General features: G+C 46.8%; 2 protein-coding genes across 8 annotated transcripts; both read left to right on the top strand.

The window, feature by feature from the left end:
• Positions 1 to 12: 12 nt before the first annotated feature.
• LOC147007890 (integral membrane protein 2B-like) lies at positions 13 to 3,149 on the top strand. Of its 4 annotated transcripts, none has more exons than XR_015053759.1 (5): positions 13 to 54; positions 293 to 403; positions 488 to 945; positions 1,104 to 1,254; positions 1,503 to 3,149. XR_015053759.1 is itself a non-coding variant. In XM_085866099.1 (4 exons), the coding sequence occupies exons 1-4, from the start codon at positions 19 to 21 to the stop codon at positions 1,598 to 1,600; spliced, it is 375 nt and encodes a 124-aa protein (XP_085722225.1). In that variant the 5' UTR covers positions 13 to 18; the 3' UTR covers positions 1,601 to 3,149. The 4 variants fall into 4 exon arrangements, 2 of the variants coding, with proteins under 2 accessions (XP_085722225.1, XP_085722224.1); XR_015053758.1 differs by having other exon boundaries at positions 485 to 945; XM_085866099.1 differs by lacking the exon at positions 488 to 945 and having other exon boundaries at positions 1,125 to 1,254.
• A 1,605-nt stretch (positions 3,150 to 4,754) lies between these two features.
• LOC147007889 (uncharacterized) lies at positions 4,755 to 19,235 on the top strand. Of its 4 annotated transcripts, none has more exons than XM_085866091.1 (10): positions 4,755 to 4,891; positions 7,499 to 7,636; positions 7,745 to 7,933; positions 8,045 to 8,155; positions 8,722 to 8,880; positions 9,099 to 9,188; positions 11,251 to 11,375; positions 11,950 to 12,058; positions 15,552 to 15,659; positions 18,836 to 19,235. In XM_085866091.1, exons 1-10 carry the CDS (start codon positions 4,853 to 4,855, stop codon positions 18,878 to 18,880), a joined length of 1,113 nt encoding a protein of 370 aa, XP_085722217.1. In that variant the 5' UTR covers positions 4,755 to 4,852; the 3' UTR covers positions 18,881 to 19,235. The 4 variants fall into 4 exon arrangements, with proteins under 4 accessions (XP_085722217.1, XP_085722216.1, XP_085722218.1 ...); XM_085866090.1 differs by having other exon boundaries at positions 15,552 to 15,715; XM_085866092.1 differs by lacking the exon at positions 7,745 to 7,933 and having other exon boundaries at positions 15,552 to 15,715.
• Positions 19,236 to 20,104: the final 869 nt, after the last annotated feature.

Raw genomic sequence — 20,104 nt, 5'->3', positions numbered from 1 at the left:
GACACACCTGTTTGCAGAATGCACAACACCATACATCCTACAAAATGGCAACAGGTACCCACTGCACCATTTGTCATAAAACTTGTTTTCTCGTTAAGAGATCATCGCTTGAGTATTCTTCCTTTTCAAACCATGACAAGTGATTAAGGAACAGAATGAGGTTTTTGATTCGAGAAATCTTCGTTTTTGTGTTTGAGTTTCTCACGTTAAACAAACCGAGCAGGTAACTATGTACACACCTTGTCATACAGTGTTTACTTTCACCCCCCCCCCCATCCGACCATGTTTGTAGCTCCTCACGGCGTATTACGACATCTCCCTGAAGAAATGCTACGTGATTCCAATGAACACTTCGATCATCATGCCACCTCGAAGACTTTTCGATCTACTTCACAACAACAAGGTTTGTATAGTTATACACAACGCCTCTGAGGTCGGTGAGGTTTGAGTGATTATATCCAACATGCACTCCTTCACTGTTCAGCAGGTCATGAACCCACATGCCACGTTGCCTGTTTCCACGTGGATTCTGACCTGCGGATAGTGCGTGCCACACAACCACTCTTTGTGTGGGTGTACCCAGAAGAAGCTCCGGAGCTTCTGAGCGGTAGCCGGGATCGTGAAGTATTCTCCGGCCTCGCACGCACACTGCCAAAGCAGATCTTGCTCCGTCACCCTATATACAGGGTGATCTGCAGGAATAAACGTTGGAGAATTTTGTCCTCCATTAACACCAGCCTGCCAGGGGGAGGCATCATCACAAGCATGCGTTCCGGCTTGCTTGTGGTCGTCGGCGTGGAGCGGTGCTCCTCTCCAAACGATGATGTCTCGTTTCGTCAAACAGATGGAGATTTGTGGCCTTTGATGCCTTTTCTCCACCCAGAATGTTCTGAAGTAATAAGGGTTAGCCTGTACCATGGCGATCCGGAAAGTGACAGGTGACAGGTAGGTGACAAGAATAAGCTGATTCGATTTTGGTTAAGGTCCAGATTCAGATCCGGCCTGTCAGTGGGATACAAAATGTGAACCTGTTCAGCCTGGTGTAGGTATGCGCTCGACCGAGTTCCGCTAGAATATTTGTGCGATGGCGTGTGCACACACAGTTGGGAACATACTTGCCGCAGAGCTACCTTGTGCATGAGGATTTGGTCGTGACGGAGCAAATGCTGGATGTTGGTGGTCTCGGGGTCTTCATCTTCCGCATGTGTTTCGGACATCCGACCTTCCGCCTGAAACACCGCGAAATAGAACTGGGTACGTGAATGGACAAACCTGCACAAACCTGTCTCCACACCGATTACCTGGACATTCTCTCACCCCGATGGAGCTGCTCATTTGTTTTTGGATGTTGTAGCCTCGAATGATAATTAAGAACAAGTGTTTGTTTCTCTTCTTTTCTCTTGTTTTACACTTTGCATTCGAAATGTTTTTCATTTTGTGCAAAAAGGTAATTTTGATTTCAATCATTTTCTCACTTTTTACGAACCCGTCTGTCCGTGCAGGCGCGTTCGTGAACCGAGAGGCCGAGAAATGCCGAGACACCGTCTCCTTTGCAAACCATTTTGCGATCAAAACTCGGATCTGTGAGAGAAGCTCCTGATATGTTTCCCCATCTGCATTCTTACCTGTTTCTGTGATTTCAGCAATTTTATTTTTTCCTCTCTTCCTATTCTTGTGCTTCACTGCTTGGTGACACCGCAAGTTGCCATGGCTGTGGTTTTTGCGATTTTTATTTCCTGTTTTCCTTTCTGCCTCAGCTGACATGTGGGTGCTCTCTCTCTCTCTCTCTCTCTCTCTCTCTCTCTCTCTCTCTCTCTCTCTCTCTCTCTCTCTCTCTCTCTCTCTCTCTCTCTCTCTCTCTCTGTCTCTCTCTCTCTCTCTCTCTCTCTCTGTCTCTGTCTGTCTGTCCATGTCTTTCTCTCTGTCTCTCTTTCTATCTCTCTCTCCCTGTCCGCCCATCTCTTTCTCGAATGAACTCGGAGATGAGGGAATACCGATGTGTGCATTTGATCTTGTAATCTTCACCCCTTCTCATCCTCTTCCTGTTCCACCCCTTAGATGTTGATTCCACTTGGATTTGCTTAACCTTGTCCAGTTATGACGAATAAAAATGTTAAACCAAGTATCTATCTTTTTGGGGCTGATATATCATCGCTCGCGTCGTTACCCCATTATACTGTTACGGTTGTGGAAATTCGGATTCCACCATAAAGGGCCCTCAGGTGAGATATCTCTGTAAGTACTTGTGTAGTTAGCCCAAACCCGTTGTATAGAGGGAATTTATGTCATCCAACCGGGCTGCGACGCTTTGAGATATCCGTTTTTCTGTTCTATCTTTATTTTGAACCAACCACGTCTCAACCGCCATCACACAACAACCACCAACCACAACGCTGCTTCACAACAACAACAACAACAATGCCAACAGCCACGATCTTTACCTTCACAACTCGCTCCCGCAAACATCGCATCACCGCCATTCCAAACGGCACCATGGCCATAAACCACCACCTTAAACCCTCCACCACCTTCACCTCTCCTCCTTCTGCGGCCATTCCCGCACCACTTGTGGGCGCCGAGCGTCGGGCTGTCCTGGGCTCATGCAAGATGCGCGCCGAGCCATGAGTGCAAAATGCAGCCTTTCCGAGGAGAATTCGGATCAGGAATGCTACACGCCCACTTCTGATCCGCCCAATCAGCAAGCGCGGGGCGGTTTGGCCCCGCCTCCAGGCGCGTCGGTGTATAATCCAGATATGCAAATTCTCGGATCAGGGGAGACTCACGCCCCTTTTCCTCCATCCAATGGGTGAGCGTGGCTCCACCCCTGAGCTCGTTCTGATCCAGAAATTTGCATATGGGTTCTCGTGCCGGCCTATAAAGCGCCGAGCGCAGGGCGAAAAAGAAGGAGTCTGTCGGGGTTCGGAGTCTGTCGGGGAGCTGCAGAGAGAGGAAGCCTGGAGCGCGGTCAAGTCGGTTTGAGCACAGAGTCTGCCTTGGAGGAGCGCGGAGTGGAGTCGGGAGGCGAGGGCGTACAGGTGGTTTGCTGCAGTCGGCTGAGGAGAATTGGGGAAGAGACCGAATAGCTCGGGTCCGAGGCAAGGAAGACGGCGGTCGGCGACGAGCTCGCAGTGGAATCGCTCGTCGTGGGACCCAAGCAAGCCAGCAATTCCCCCCCCCCTTTTCCCCCCCCCCGCGCTGATATAGTGCGAAAGGGGGCACTGTTCCCACCCCACTCCAAGCAGTGCCAACGAAACCCACGAAGGAGCACGAAGTCGGGGCACCGCCGCGCCGCCACATTTGCGGCTCATCACAAAGACACGGGTAGGATCCACCCGGTCTCGCGGACCTGACCGCTCTTTCAGGTCCCGCACAAATATTGGTCCACAGGCCCCGTCTGCCCCCTTGTATTTGAGGGTGGCCCTTTTCTTTTCCTTTTGAATAAACGTGTTGTTGGTGCCGTCTGTAAAGTAAAACTGTGTAAGTGTTGCCGTGTGCACGCGTCGTCGGTTGTAGATCTGCATTGTTGTGTTTCTTTTGTTGCAATTACTGTAGGTGCATTCTGTTTAATTGTATATGTGTGCTCTCCGTGTGCCGCGGAATAAATGTGCATTATGTTGAACTGTTTTTCCCGTTTCGCTTCGTCTTTTCTTTAATTGAATCTCCATCTTGCTTCACGTAAAGGGTTGGTAGTGGGCTTAATACGCCCGATAATTAATCGGAACCGTCGAGGCCGACGATAACACCGCTCGGTTATCCCGATAGTACGGAACGGGTCGCTTAAGTGGCCCGTGTCCAGAGTTGACCTGCGGCGAGGTGCGATCGCCCGGTCTACCCTCCGTGTGGGTACTTAGGTAGGTCGAGTTTGGCGAACAACCCTATCCCACGCGGGGGCCGATTGGCACGATCGTGGTGAGGCCGAAAGGTCCACCCGTGACTAGCTCCCGGCGTTAGTCCGAGAGGGTCACGACAGAATTGTCCGTCCGGTGGGCGACGTGCCGCGATTCGAGTTACGTGGCCGTTCGCACGCCGGTGGGAGCAAATTTGCAACAATACATATATATGTGTGTGTGTGTGTGTGTGTGTGTGTGTGTGTGTGTGTGTGTGTGTGTGTGTGTGTGTGTGTGTGTGTGTGTGTGTGTGTGTGTGTGTTTTTGTGCGTGTAAACGACACGATTTTCCACGTTGCATTTATAACTGTTTGCAGCTCTGACAAGTCCCCAATAATTACAATCTTTCATCATCTCTCACTTGTTCTTCCTCATTCTCTCCCCCTTTCCTTCCTTCATCGTCCCCTCATCCGAGGTAAGCTGACTGCGTGTGATCAATTTTGAGCCGTGTGCGTGCGTCCAGGTGCGAATGTTCATCAAGCGAATCCACCACACCTCGATCTCTCCGTCTCCATTTTATTTTCCGTGTCATCACTATAAGTATAAACACGTGGGGTGGGTTGCTGAGTCTGGGTTCGATTCCTGCTCCACTTTAAGTATAAACACGTGGGGTGGGTTGCTGAGTGTGGGTTTGATTGCAGAACGACTTGGACCCTCCATCAGAACGTTTGGAGCGCGTGACGTCACCAAGCGATCCCCTTCCTTTTTTAAGCCACGCCCAGCCGCAAGCTTCACGTATTTCACAATAAAATAATTTTAACCACATTTAATATCACACAATATGAACTTTACAAATTGTTTTATACAAAAAAAAATAATTGTACACACAATTTTTCACTCGTAAAACAACAACAACAACAACATCAAAAGGAGAAGAAGAAGAACCACGTGTTTGAATCGAAGGAAGACGTTGAACGAGTCGAACGTGTGCGACTCCTCTTCAGTCCCTCCTCGTGTGGATGAACGATGTCCGAGGAGGTTACGGGGAACAAAGCGCGGAAAACGGTGAACAGGACTTATCACTTCTCGTAACAGGACGAAACACTTATGATTGTGCGGGGGGTGAGGTCGGGCCGACGTGTCGGGATTAAAGGTCGTCGGGTGTTGCGTAGACTTGACAGGCCCAATGGCCTCCTGTGTTAAAGGTCCTTGTGTGTTGTGGAACTGTGAACACACGGGGGGGGGGGGGGGGGGGGGGTGGGAGGGAGAGAGGAGTATCCCATGGTGGGGGAGATGTTTGAGGAGGGAGAAGAACTCTGTGACGAGTGGGAGTGAAGAAATGAGGATTATGTGACGTGGCCGAGGGAGTGATGGGAGGGGGAGAGAAGGAGGGGGGGTGATGTGTGATATGGATGAGTGAGGGGAGGAGGTGGCGTTGTGGAGACATGATGAGGGACGGACAGTGAGTGATGATTACTCTCGTACATTGCAACTCTTTAAGTCGTAAACATCTCAAGATGTCCACAACCTTCATCACCCATCATGGACCAAAGTGTATCAAAGTCTGTCCTCATTAAGAGGGTCTACAGGGGGTGGGGGGGGGGTTGACCCCACAAAATAAGTATTCTCTTTCTTCTCTGACACTGCAAACACGATTTCGATGAAACTTGACCACAACCTTCATCACCCATGATGTACTAAAGTTTATTCACGGGATTAAATAAAATATCAGGGTCTGAGGGGTCGAGGGGGAGGGAGGAGGGTTGAGTGATTGTTGCTCCTGATCTAGGTGAGCCTCAGGATGTGTGGTCCTATTTTTGATACCGAGGGTCCGTAATTAAAACTTGTGCTGTTGTCAAGGACAGTGACCAATTGTAAAGTGATAGGAGGAGGACCATGATGTGCCATTCTCATGACCTCCACCACCGAAGGTCAAGGAGATTATGTTTTCACCCCTTTCTGTCTGTCCGTCTGTCCGTCTGTCTGTCCGTCTGTGTGTGCGGGATATCTCAAAAAGTTGTGGACGGATTCGGATAAATTTTGTGGACAGGTTCGATGTGTGATGAGGAAGAACCCATAAGATTTTGGTGAAGATCCGGATCCGGATGTGGATGAGCGAGTTATTTGATTAACTTCGCATTCTGCGAAACGTTATGTATTGGTCGCTGTGTATTTATTTATTTATTTATTTATTTGTGAATATGAAACCAAATCGCTTGAAATTTGGTGGGATGATGGGTTATTATCCAAGGAACATTTGATTAGATTTTGGGAGCAATCGGGTCAAAGGTCAAGGTCAAGGTCATGAAAAGGTCAAAATCGTCTTTTTACCATATCGCGGTCAATTTTTATCCAATTAGCATGAAACTAATGCCAAAATGTTCAGAATTTAATGCCCAATCTTGTGATACGCAATAATTGATAATTGCCCTTACTCGCGGTTGGGGGTCAAAGGTCAGGGGGGTCAACGACCTTGCAGATGTGCGTATTTTTATCATAACGCAGTCAATTCTGATCCGATTCGTATGAAATCAGCACCAAAATGCTCCTTGTTCTGTTCCCCACACTCTTATGCCAAGAACAAAACAATAGCGGCGGCGAAGGTAGATGCTCTCTACGAGTGCCCGTTCTAGTTCTTGTTTCTTATAATGTGACCAGTTGTCATCAGATTGACTTGACACCGACACCCAAAAAGGTCAGGGAGTTCATACAGAAATTGTACAATGTACGTGAATCAGTGTCAAACAGCAGGAAATTTAATGTTTTTAAGCCATCATAACACATATGAGATGGCAGATGTGGTATGGGATTAAATACCCTCACAATCAACGGTTTCTGGTGGGGGGGGAGGGGGAAAAATGTAGCGTTGGCGAAGGTATGCGCTCTACTGAGTGCCCGTCCTACTTTCTCACATGTTTTTATGTTGAACCATTAAAAAGTTCTTGTCGATTTATATTTATTTATTTTCTCGTTCAAAGTACAATTTCAGTTAAATGGCCTCAAATATTTGAAAGTTTCATAAAACAGAAGTTTTTTTTTTTAAATCAATTTGAAAAATTTGTACCTTTTTTTGGACAAAATATCGGTCGGGAATCGGTGGACTCGGACTCTCCAAAATCGGTATCGGCATCGGACCCAAAAATCTGGCATTGGTAGGGCTCGAACAGCAGTGATAACAACAACTGTAAAGGCACTCGGTGGAGCGCACACCTCCGCCACACAATGCCTGATCCACAAGAACATAACGAGCCAACAACACATGTTTGAAATGTCATGCGATTGATCGTTGTTGGCCAATCTCTCAATGATGAAGAATCACTTAAAAAAATTAAATAATTCTTGTATCCCGATCCGGATCTTCACCAAAAAATGAATCAATTCTTCATTGTCGCACACCCAACGTGTACACGAAGTTTCATCCGAATCCGTGCACAACTTTCTCAGATATCCTGTTCACAGACAGACAGACAGACGGACGGGGATGAGAACATGACGTCCATGTCCCTTCGGGTGGTCGATGTAACAAGTTTCACTGCAATGACTAACGGTGATGAACAAGATGTTTGTTATGGAAATGCCGACGAACCTTGTGTCTGCACGGAACACCTGGATTGACTGAGATGTGGTGTGCGTGTGTGTGTGTGTGTGTGTGTGTGTGTGTGTGTGTGTTAGATTGGTGGCCGAGGAAGTACAGACCAAGCTGCTGACATGGATGATCGAACAATAGAACTTGAACAGCACAATCACAAGCTGCGTGAATTGCTGCTCAAGCAGGCGCAGGACCGCGCCCGAGAGAGCTTGGAGAGCCCGGTGAGTGCTGCCAACTACACACACAACAGTAAAGTAGTTGTCCACTACCAACACATACATCATGATAATTACCCTGTAACTGGGTTCCTTTGTTTTTGCGACCACAAGAGGGCACCCGAGGGAGCAGTCAGCATGACGCCGCCATGTTTATGCAGCAGCTGCTGGGAAACGCAACAGATCCCGGACCAAGCTGCCGACGTGGATCGGAGAAAGGATTTTAAACAGATCAATCACAAGATGCGTGAATGGTTGCTCAAGCAGTTGCAGGACCGGGTCCGACAGAGCCTTGAGAGCCCGGTGAGTGCTGCCAACTGCACACACAACAGCGAAGTAGTTGTCAACTGCTATCAACACATACATCATGATAATTACCCTGTGACCCGGTTCCTTTGTTTTTGCGACCACAAGAGGGCACCCGAGGGAGCAGTCAGCATGACACCATCTTTATGCAGCAACTGCAGGGAAACCCAAGAGGTCCTGAAATTATCCATGAACTTTGGCGAGGAACTTCATCACAATGTACGTCCATGCAACTTCTGGTGACTTTGTTTTTGCTTTTACAAGCTTCCAAGTGGGTAGGTAGACCACCGATTCTATTTATTTATTTATTAAGTGTGTCAGGGAAGGAGACTGCATCTGTTTCCGCCGTTGTAAGGATGATGCAGCACAAGGCAAGGGATCACCACGTCACTATATTCTTGTATGGTTTCCCAACCTCTTCACAATGCCACGATGGTCACTCTTCCATCCACTAGATCTTGTGGAGATGTTTTGTTCACTATTGCAGATTACACGTGGGACGAAGACCTAAAATGACGTTGCTGTCGTCCTTCGGGAATTGCAAGGACAAGAAGACTGGACTAATCGACACAGGACATGGGATTCGAACCTGGAACCACCAGATTTACATGCAACGATTCCAATTTTTTTTTTTTTTATTAATTAATGGAAATCGTGATGGACAATGATTTTCGGTCCAAGCAGACAAATAAAAGGGGTTGTGGATGGAAAGGGTGTGTTGCCTGTCGTGGGGAGCTATGTACCGCAGGCCTGTGCAGGTGTTGTTACCTTGTGCTTTCACACAGCTGAAGCGAGCCGAGCTGAATCTCCACGAAGAGCAGACTCTTCGAAAGGAAGATTTGGCGGAGAAAATGAGGCTCCTGTGCCATAACCTGGAATTGAAGTTTGAGCTGGAGTCGAGTCCCGTCAAGAAGGATATCCCGCGTCAGCAGAAGCAGCTTGAGGTGTGCACGCCCAATGGTCTTGCAACGGTCTCGTACTTTTCATCACATGGTATTGATTCATTCAATGGAACTGTTCCTTCGGTGTTCAACTACTCAAAGTGCCGTTCGTCCATCTTTCTCACTCAATCCATCCCTTTGCTGTTGAACAAGCGGCAGGTTCCTTTGTTTTTTTTTTTTTCTCACCTTGATATGTCATGCTTGTTGTTTTGCTCTCGTAGAACCGAATCCTGGAACTGGAGGCCGAGCTCGAGGAAGAACGCGATAATGTTCAAATGCTCACTGAAAACGCCGAGAGAAGGAAAGAACAGGTGAGGAACTTCAGTTTAATTATTAAATATTTTCTTATTTTACACTCAGCGAGTCACCTGAGGGAACGGGAGATCACATGCTTGCCCAGAGGGGCCATGGGGACCGGAGTGATGGGGACCGGAGTGATGGGGGACAGGGAAACCAGAATGTCAGGATCCAGAACGTCAAATAAATCATTTTTACACATTTAACAAAATGTACTTCGTGGACAAACGCAGTGAGGTTACATGGTGTTATGAGGCACGACACTGGCTGTGGGACAACACTCGGATGGGAAGGTGATGAATGAATCGGACGATGAGAGTGAAGAGGGAAGGAATCATCGCAACCTGAAACAATACGGGGGGAGGGTGGAAAAGATCACGGGATGGGACTGATGATGACCCGTCAACTCAGAGCCCGAGAGGGAAGGATTTGGGGTCTTTTGGTGGACCCCGTTGGCAGGTGGGTTCTCGGTTATCCTGCCAGGCCGTATAATGATGAATTGTTATTTGTATTAAATTGTATGTCTGCTGGTGAACCGGCTGTGCAGAGAGCTCCTGCAAGAGAAAGGTGAGTGGCAGAACCTGCACCGTAACAAGATGTCATTGCAGCAACAGGTGAGGGCCTCGATCCCTCCGTGTGTGTGTGTGTGTGTTTTTTGTGTGCATGTTGGGCCTCGGGGAGACAGCAGCTCACTCATGCGCAGTATGATAATGTAGCGTGGTAGTTTAAAAATTTTTTTTGTTGTATACACAGTCGAAGCTCGTGGAAGAGATGGCAGTGCACTGAGCAGATCAAGACGTAACCGCCAAAACCAGGAAAAAGCAAGCATGGGGTGGACAACATGGATACAGAAGGAAACACCAAGGAGGGAAAACTGGAAATTTGGAAGGAGGAGGGATTTGTGTGGGGTTCACGAGGGTAGTGTTCTCGTCGGCCTTTCCAAACTGTTGTAGTTCTGAAGGTAGAAATTCCTCGACGTTCGGCAGCACAAACATGAGATGTAATGATAAAAATATATTTATATATATATAGTTTTTGGCCCTCTCTATCAATTTTATAAATTAGGCCTGTGTTCACCTTTTGACCTTAAAAATAATTGGTGCTTGAATTCATGAACCTGATGTGCAAATCCTGTTCGAATTTCAAGTCAATTGGATGAAAATTGACAATTTTAGAAACTCAGCCTTTGTGGACCTTTTCGCCGATGTTCGCCTCAAAAATCGTTGGTGCTCGAACTCAATAAGCTGATTTGCAAATGGTCTTCGAATATTAAATCAATCGGATGAAAATTGACAATTCGAGAAACAGTTTTAGAAATTCGGCCTATGTTGACCTTTTTGCCTGTGTTGACCTAAAAATTAATAGGTGGTTGAATTCAGTGACCTGATTTATAAATCCTCTTCAAATTTCAAGTCAATCAGATAAAAAAAAATTGACGGTTTTAGAAATTTGGGCGACGTTGACCTTTTGGCCTCTGATGACCTTTTGACCGACGTTGACCTCAAAAATAATGGTTGAATTCATTGACCCGATGTGCAAATGGTCTTCGAATTTGAAGTCGATCGAATGAAAATTGAGGATTTGAGAAATCTGAGAAAGTTGTTGACCTTTGGCCTATAATGACCTTTTGACTTAAAAAATAAATACAAATATGATTCTGTCGGACCACCGACTCATCCATTGGGTGAAGTTTCATGAAGATCGGTTTAAAATTGTCACCTGTCGGCGATTAAAGGTGAGGGCACAAACAAACAAACAAACGGAAGCGATCAACATACTTGTCAAAAAAATAAATAAATAAATTCCAATTAATAAAAAATATTTATTTATTTATTTACAAATACAGTACGGCGATAACCACAGAGTGGGAAATTCAAAAGCACAACCAACCCGAGGTTTGTTTGAAAGGACGTGCCTCATGAGGTCCAACGCTCCGGTCACAGAGTTGTCCTCATGAGGTCCTGTGTGCTCATATTGAGGGGACGGTGGAGGGCGCGGGGGAAACTTTGATTGTGCCTCAGCAAATCCTCCGACGTGTTGTTTCGTTTGCCTCCCTCCGCCGATACGGACCTGCAGATCAAGAAGATGCGCGAACTGGTGGCGGGGATCGAGGACTCTCGGAGACCCAGCTTTGAGGACTCCCTCGCCCGGCTCCAAGGACGGACCGACAAACTCGAGCTCCGATTGAAAGCCGATGATGGGTATGTTCGGCGCGTGAATGCGACTTGAAAACAAACCTGGAAACCTCACCTGTGTGGGAGACAGGTAAATGTGGCGGAACTGCTGGGTCTCTCGAGGGGTTCCCCATTTATTTCGCACAAAGATGTGTTGGAACACGAACTGTCAAACACAAACAGGACTTGTTTCGGTGTCCTTTACGATAATTCATGGACCGGTGTTTGTGGGTTTGTTTGTTGGGATATCCTTCTGCAGTTCCGGCCCAGTTACATCCAGACTCGATATAGAGGATCAGCATGACCCCAATTAATGTATCGGGGTGTTTTATCTTTGCTGGTGGTCTTGGGGGGGGGGGGGATGATGGAGTGATGCAAATTCTCCATGTAAATGTGTATCGTGTTCCACCCCCTCCAGGTGGGGAAGGCTATTGCAAGTCTCCACCATTTTCAGTGCAGTATCCTTGTCCCCACGTTTTCCATTGTCGTGAGGTGTTTTGAATTATCATGAACAATAGGTATGATAATAGGTATGAATTATAATGACATTTTGATGAATAATAACAAAGTCAAAGCATCGTGTCCATGTTTCCATGCGCAGCGAACAAGAGAAGCTGCGAGCAACGAACCGCCGCCTCGCCAAGCAGGTGGAGCAACTTTCAAAACAGATTGTTAGTGAACGTCAGGAGGCGGACAAACAGAAGGTAAAGGTAAGCACAGTGTCATCTGTTGCTCCTGCGGACAAACTTACAGCAGGTTCATTGCTGGATGGACAGGCCTCCAGTGGTAGGATTTATAGTGTGAACAGCAGGTGTGTGCACGAGGTGATGCCCTCCATACACAGGTAAATTTGTCTTCCTTGTGGACCTCACAGTGGTCCAACCTCCACCTCTCCTCACAGAGCTCTTCCTTAACAGTGTGGACCTCAAACATCTGGGACCTTCACTCAAACCTGACAGATCTTACCATCCAGGTTGCCACTGACAAACCACACATAATCTGCTGAACAGAAACTTTCCTCCTTCAAGACGTCTCTGACTCCCGAGTATCTCTCCCTGGTTACTCTCTCCTCTGGTATGACAGACCTGAGCCTCGTCCTCGTGGCGGCGTTGCACTCTTCATCAAAAACTCCACTCCTCACTCACCATGCACTGCCCTCACTCCCCCCACACCCACAGGTATACCTCTGACTACCGCTTCCCCTCCCCTACCACTTCTTGTTTACATGTGTGCTGTACCGTCCACCAAACAGCGATGACTCCATTTACATCTCGCTCGCCGAAAACATGGACCAACTTCGATCCACTCGTCCAAACTCTCTCTTCCTCATATGTGGTGACTTCAACTGTCCTCATGCCAGTTGGTTGGGTGGGGGTACCTCTCTCACCTGCCATGGCACTTCAGCAAAGGACTTCTGCGACTCATTGGGACTGACTCAATCTGTCAACTTCCCGACCCGGATCTCAACCAACGGTACTCCATCTCTTCTGGATTTGATTTTGACCAATTTCCCTGAAAATATCTGCTGTTCTTCCTCTGATCCAATTGGTTCATCTGACCATGTGCTTGTTAAAGCGGTCATCTCTCTGGCTGTTATTGGAGAACCACCTCAGGGCTGACGAGTCTGGAACTTCACTCAAGCCGACTGGCAGGGACTTCAAGCAGCCATCAAACTTCGAGACTGGTCTCCTATCTCTCCTTCCTCTGACATCAACTAATCCTGGGAATTCTTTCAAAGAAACTTGCTCTCTCTCTCTCTCTCTCATGCACAGATTTATCCCATCTCATTGTCAGTTGTCCTACCCTTCCTCCCACCCATGGGTAGACTGAAGCTTGTGGTGAAGCAGTTGTCATGAAACAACTTGCCTTCGCCTCATTGAAGGCAAATCCTACTGAAGGTAATCTCAGTTCCTTCCACAAAGGTCGGAACAGGTGTGTATCTACCCTCAGGAAAGCCAGAAAACAACATCTTTCTAATCTCAAGTCTGAACTCTCAAACCTGTCTCCCTCCTCCAAATTCTGGTGGCGTCTCATTAAGTCTGTATCTGATGTATGTTCCTCCTCCATCTCCTCCTTGACCTCAAATGGCCGCACTGCTGACATTGCACACAAAAAGACTGAATGCCTAAACTCGGTGTTTGCTTCTAAATCTCGTGTCCAAAACCCATCGCTTTCTGTACACACCTTACCCAGTCACACCCAACTGTTTCTGGACTCTGTGTCCTTTTCTCCTGACATGGTGGAGAGCTTGCTGTCAAACCTCGACTCAGATTCTGAAACGGGTCCAGACGGCATCAGCCCACGTGTCCTAAAAACCTGCTCCTCTGCTCTTTCTCACCCTCTCTCTGTTCCGTTCACCCTCTCATTTGCTCAAGTTCATCTGCCATCTGCTTGGAAATCAGCAAACATCACTGCCTTGAATAAAAAAGGTGTGAAAACAGATCCCTGCAACTCCAGACCAATCAGCCTTCTACCAATCATCAGCGAGGTTATGGAATCCATCATCACCTCCGATCAAATCCTTCCTCTTCTCCAATGGTTTGATTTACGACCATCAATTTGGGTTTCGACCAGGTTGCTCAACCCTGGACGTGATACTTCTTTCCAAATAATGGATGGAGGTCCGAAATGCCAAACATGAGATCAGAGCCATAGCCCTGGACATATCCTTTCGATACGGGCCGACACCACGCCCTGATCACCAAACTCTCTTCTTGTGGTCTCCAAGGACATCTCCACTCATGGCTCGCAGACTTCCCCTCCTGTCGCAGTCAACGCGTGGCTCTTCATGGAATTCTCTCACCTCTTCCTGTCCAGGCTGGAGTTCCTCAAGACTGCGTTCGTGGCCCTGTGCTTTTTCTGGTTTTCATCAATGAATCATTCCCTGGAAAATCCTCTTCATCTCTTTGCTGATGACTCCACCCTCTGCACCATCTGTCATTCACTCTCTGTAGACCTGGATAAAATCACAAGCTGGTCCAGCACGTGGAACATGTCTCTCAATCCTGACAAATCTCACATCCTCACCATGTCTCACCGAAAGGACCGTCTGGAACCCCCCCGCCCCCCCCATCTACTTTATCAACAATCCTCTTGTAGAAGTCCTTTCCTTCAAGCTTTTGGGTCTCACTATCTACCATGACCTTTCCTGGGAAAGCCACATCTCCAAGCTGGCCCCCAAAGCCAATCGGCGACTGCGCATCCTCCGTCGTGCAAAGTCCTTCCTTGGCACACCTGAGCTTCTAACCATCTACAAAGCTTTCATCTGCGGTCTGATGGAGTCCTGCTTTCCCTCTGGGGTTGTGATCCTGCCTCACACCTTGCTCGACTCCACGCTGTTGAAACCAAGGCTTTTAGGATCATTGGTATCTCCCGCGGTGAAGCTGAGTCTTTGGGTCTCTTACTCTCTCACCGGAGGCAGGTCAGTGGTCTTTCTGTCTTTTTCCGTCTCCTCTCCGGCCTTGTGCCCCCTGCTCTGTCATTGATCTGTCCCCCCTATATTTCCTCAGGGTACTCAAGGTCTGCCAAAAACCTCCTTCTGGTGAAACTGCCAAAATCAAGAATCACTTCTCACCTTCACTCTTTCATTCCTCTTTTTTCCCGTCCCTGGAACAAACTCCCAAGCTGTGTGGGTTATGAGGAGGTAGGAAATGGGTGGGATGGGTGGGAAAGTAGGTTATGAGGTGGTAGGAGTTGCTGAAGTTGGTAACGGCATGTGGAGGAGTTCCTCTATTTTGATGAGGTCATGAAGAAATAATATGTAATGACGTCATAATACCGTCTTGTTTCGAAGAACAGAGAGTTGGGGGATGGAGGGAGGGGCAGAGAGTTGGGAGAGGGGGTTGAGGCTTTGGCAGGTGGTGGAAGGGTGTGGTTGAGGGCTTGGGGTTGGAATGGCGGTTTATTTAATCAAGTAACTATTCTTTGTGTAACATTGTGAAAGTTACCATTTTGCATGACACGAAATTTCTGTGGGTACCTGCTAGTTAACACAATGTCGTTCTTGAGTATCTCAATATTGTGAGGAACAGTGCAGGAAGGACGTCATCTCACTCCAGGCAAAGGTTTCACTCTTGAGAAACGTCACACCTTGGTTTAGGAATAGTGTCTTGTTTCTCCACATTTGATTGTTCGTGGCTCTCCATGACACCTGAGGCTGATCGTTAATGGTCGGGGTTGTGGGGGCTGTTTATCTTTGTGCAGATGAACCTCAAGTTGAACATGACCAAGCAACAACTGGTAGATTCTGAGCTGGACTTTGATTGCTTGGACATGCAGCTTCAAGATGTTGAAAGAAAACTGGAGGCGCAGGTGCACACCAACGCTTTTTTGCAGACTGCATTATCAGATGCTCAGAATGAACTTTGGTGAGTCGAGAGGAAGAGGGGGTGAGGAGGGGGGGTGGGGGTGCGGTGGTGGAGAGAGTCATACGAGTCGAGTCGAGTCGAGCAAGGGTCGGACCACTCGCACGGTTGGACTATTTGGTTGTGGTTAAAGGAGTCGCTTGACACTGCTCCGAATGGCTTCCTGCGAGGGGAAAGTTTCTTCATCCTCCAAGGAAATCCAACGGACGCTCTTTCGCGACACCTTGACCCCACAGCTGTTTTGGAGGGAGCGAGAGGCTTTACAATGATCCCGTGCCCTCGCAGCAAAAATTGGGGGTTGAGCAATCGGTCCCCGCACGTGCGTCCGTGCGATGTACGTACCTGTCTGTGCATTGTTATTCCCTTTTCTCTGCAAACACTTGTCGGATTGACAGGAAATTATCGCCATCGGAGCGAGTACTCATGAAGAAGGTTGTAATTATAATTATGAGGTCATAGGTCACGTGATGTGGCAGCCATGTTGAAAAAAAAAAGGAGAAACGTTGGATCTCTGGATCTCCGAAACCGCTCCGTGGAAAAAATTGAAACTTGGCACCTGTCAAGTACTCCGCACGGGGGAATAAGGTGATTTTTTATGATGTCATAGGAGTGTTCGTTAATGATGTATGCATTGCGTTCTTCGACAAGTTTGAACATTTTTGAGGGTCATCTAAGGATAAACTGGTCCACAGGGAAAACAAAAATGATGGTCATTGGTCACGCGGTTCGGAAGCCATCTTGTTTTAAAAACAAAAAAAATCTTAATCTCCGAAACGGCTGAACAGATCGAGGAGAAACTTCACACACATGTTCTTCAAGCCTCCGTGATACCAGGGTGTTCACGAGTATTTGATCGGTCACGTGGTCTTGACAGCCATATTGGATTGAGAGGAAATCTTAAAAAAAAATTCTTTCTCTTGAACCGCTTCATCGATCGAAGTGAAACTTGACAATTATGATGTGGTCGTGAAGTGGAACACACGTTTTAAATTTCACCTTGATCGGATACAAGGTCTGGCAGTCAGAATTGTTTAATTTTTTTGATCGGGATGGTTTATTTATTTATTTATTTATTTATTTATTTGAATGAGGTTCACTTGGCTGTTCCTGGATGGGTTTGAGGGTCGAGGAGTAGCAGCTGAAATGTGAATCCGATCCACGTTCCTCCTGATGACTTCATCTTTGTTTTTTCCTTGTTCGGGTTCCTTCTGATTACTCCATTGTAGGACTCGTACCGATTTGGTCTTCCATTTGATTAAAAAAAAAAATTTTCATCTCATCCTGAATTTTATTGAATAAAGAGGACGTAGTGGAAACCGCTCATCACTGCCAGCAGTTATGAAGTGGCAGTTCTAATGTGAAGAGTGAACATCAAAAACCGTTCAACGGAGGAAGTTTAAACTTCACCACATGTCACATGACCATTTGATACAGCACACATTTAGTGTACATCAAAAACCGTTCAACGGAGGAAGTTTAAACTTCACCACATGTCACATGACCATTTGATACAGCACACATTTAGTGTACATCAAAAACCGTTCAACGGAGGAAGTTTAAACTTCACCGTATGTCACATGACCATTTGATACAGCACACATTTAGTGTACATCAAAAACCGTTCAACGAAGGAGATTTAAACTTCACCACATGTCACATGACCATTTGATACAGCACACATTTAGTGTACATCAAAAACCGTTCAACGGAGAAAATTTAAACTTCACATGTCATATGACCATTTGATACAGCACACATTTAGTGTACATCAAAAACCGTTCAACGGAGAAAATTTAAACTTCACCACATGTCACATGACCATTTGATACAGCACACATTTAGTGTACATCAAAAACCGTTCAACGGAGGAAGTTTAAACTTCACCACATGTCACATGACCATTTGATACAGCACACATTTAGTGTACATCAAAAACCGTTCAACGGAGGAAGTTTAAACTTCACCACATGTCACATGACCATTTGATACAGCACACATTTAGTGTACATCAAAAACCGTTCAACGGAGGAAGTTTAAACTTCACCACATGTCACATGACCATTTGATACAGCACACATTTAGTGTACATCAAAAACCGTTCAACGGAGGAAGTTTAAACTTCACCACATGTCACATGACCATTTGATACAGCACACATTTAGTGTACATCAAAAACCGTTCAACGGAGGAAGTTTAAACTTCACCACATGTCACATGACCATTTGATACAGCACATATTACTTGGATAACGTCCTCCCCTCAGACCTTACACGGTGAATTAAACAAATCCTCATGCCGAGAGACGACGTCACTTCCTCGTGTTAGAAATTTGAATCGTTGTCATGGTTTCAGCCTTCATTGTGTTCGACTGGTGAAAAAAAGTGAAGAAGAAGAAGGACAATTTTTTGTCTGAACGATCCGTCGATTTGTAGTTTAGCGATCGATTGTGGCGTCTTTATCAGCCTTGGTAGTTGTGAAAACACCCGAGAACATGAATAAAAGCTCCTTTGTAAAGGCTGATGAATGTACCCAGTGGCAGAGACTTTTCAAAGTGTAATTTGTCCACATTTTCATCAGACGTGTAGATCGATTTAATGACATATTTACCGCCAGAAGAGTTTCCTCGCACCAAGCGCTTCTCAAGAGTGCGCGGGGAACGTATTCTGTGAATACTATGTGGTTTTTATACGTTGGGAAGGGAGGGGCAGACGAACAGGGAAGGGAGATGGCTGAACAATCAAAATGGGGACGAGGGAAAACAGCCCAGCAACGATGTACGGAGGAGACACCACGACACAAGGAGGGGATCTTCAGGGCGTGGGTGGGAGCACAGGTGTCAGCAGTCAACAGGTGCAGTAAAGGTCAGTCTTGAAATTGGAGGAGATCACGAGGTGGCGGCAAGCCCGGCCGACCCGAAACCCCGCAGGGAAGACCTCAAGACGGCAGACTCGGAATAGGCGGTTTCACAGGCGGAAGAGATGGGAATTAAATAAATATGCCGAGGTACAGTCGAGCGAAGCCTTTTCGCAAATGAACAATCGCTGGAGTTTTTGTCATGTTTCGTATCTGTTGCTGTTTGTTGTCCTCGTCACGTGACCGGATGATTTTGTGTCCGTGTTGCAGTCGACAACGGATGCCCTCCTTGGATTTCCCGCCGACCGAGGATGAGGATGAAGATGACCAATCGGTGAAAGCCTAGAGTCAGCTTGAGCCGAATGAGCTGCTCATTGCTCATGTGGGGAGCCTCATCTGAGCACCTGTTGGTGTGGAATCGAACTGTGGCCTCAGGACAGGTGTGGTTGTGGGAACGGGAGGAAGAAGAGGAAGAGGTTCATGCTTTGTTGGTGTTTCTACTTTTTATCGATTTACCTTTGTGTTTGTTTATCAAAAGGCCCAGGTGGAGCCTTTGGTCTGAAATCAAGTGCGAGCAAGAAAGCTCGTGCCTCGGGTGTTTCACGTCCCGTTTTCTGTTGTAGAATTTCTAATGTAAATCCTGTTACTCAAAATAAAACTTCAATCTTAATACACTGTCCACAACGAGAGTACATTTCATCAGAGAACCTTTATTTTAATATGGCACCACGGAGTCCAAAGCACCGAGATGGTAAACATCCGCAATGATTTGCCACTGAGCTCAGATTACATTTCCTGGCATTTAGATGCTTTTTGTGGGAGTGGACGGGGCTGATAAGCATCAGGCAAAAGAACTCCAACTGCAATACGTGTCCACTCGGTCAAAAGTTGCAGCGTTATCAACCAGGTCACTTTGTTCCGTAGCAAGAAATTCCTTTTATCAACATTTAGGTCAAAAGACTCTTGGGGAAAGGGAAACATCACTGACAGCCAATTCGACTTATAGTATAAAAATTAAATTTATAAAGCACCAGCGACCATTATATTTGAAAGTACATTAATCTAACTATTTTTTTTCCTCCACACTCCATTTGTCTCGTAACCCTGTATGAGTGGTGTGATGCACTCAATAAACAGGGACGAAGACTCTGAAGTGTGAACAATAGGTTTAATCCAGGCACGGGCACAATCACAGCACAGCATCGGAACATGGGCCGGTCACATGACTCTGCTGAACCATCTCATCTCCTCTCCCCTGCCCCGTTTATTCATTTAATTTTTTTGCACATCAAGATGCTCAGGAGGCTTACAGACACGAGCTGATCTTCGAAGCCTTAGGCCTCGTGGAGATCTGTCCTTGCTTACGACTGCTGTGGGTTTCTCAGTAAGGGGTACAGGGTCGGGATGGAGTTCAGGTACATTGGCGGGTGATAACCTTTCATGAGGAAAGACCTCAGGTTCAAACGCAGGTGGTGTTAAAGCAGGAGTGGGTGACAAGGGCACTTGAGCCGCTTCAATGTTTGGCTCCCTATGACGTAA

This window comes from Eptatretus burgeri, chromosome 23 (assembly GCF_056783735.1).
Source record: "Eptatretus burgeri isolate ZD-2024b chromosome 23, Ebu_testis_v1, whole genome shotgun sequence".
In the NCBI taxonomy this organism is placed as follows: Eukaryota; Metazoa; Chordata; class Myxini; order Myxiniformes; family Myxinidae; genus Eptatretus; species Eptatretus burgeri.
Note: the sequence above shows the minus strand (reverse complement) of the source record. Positions and strands in the feature narration are given on the sequence as shown.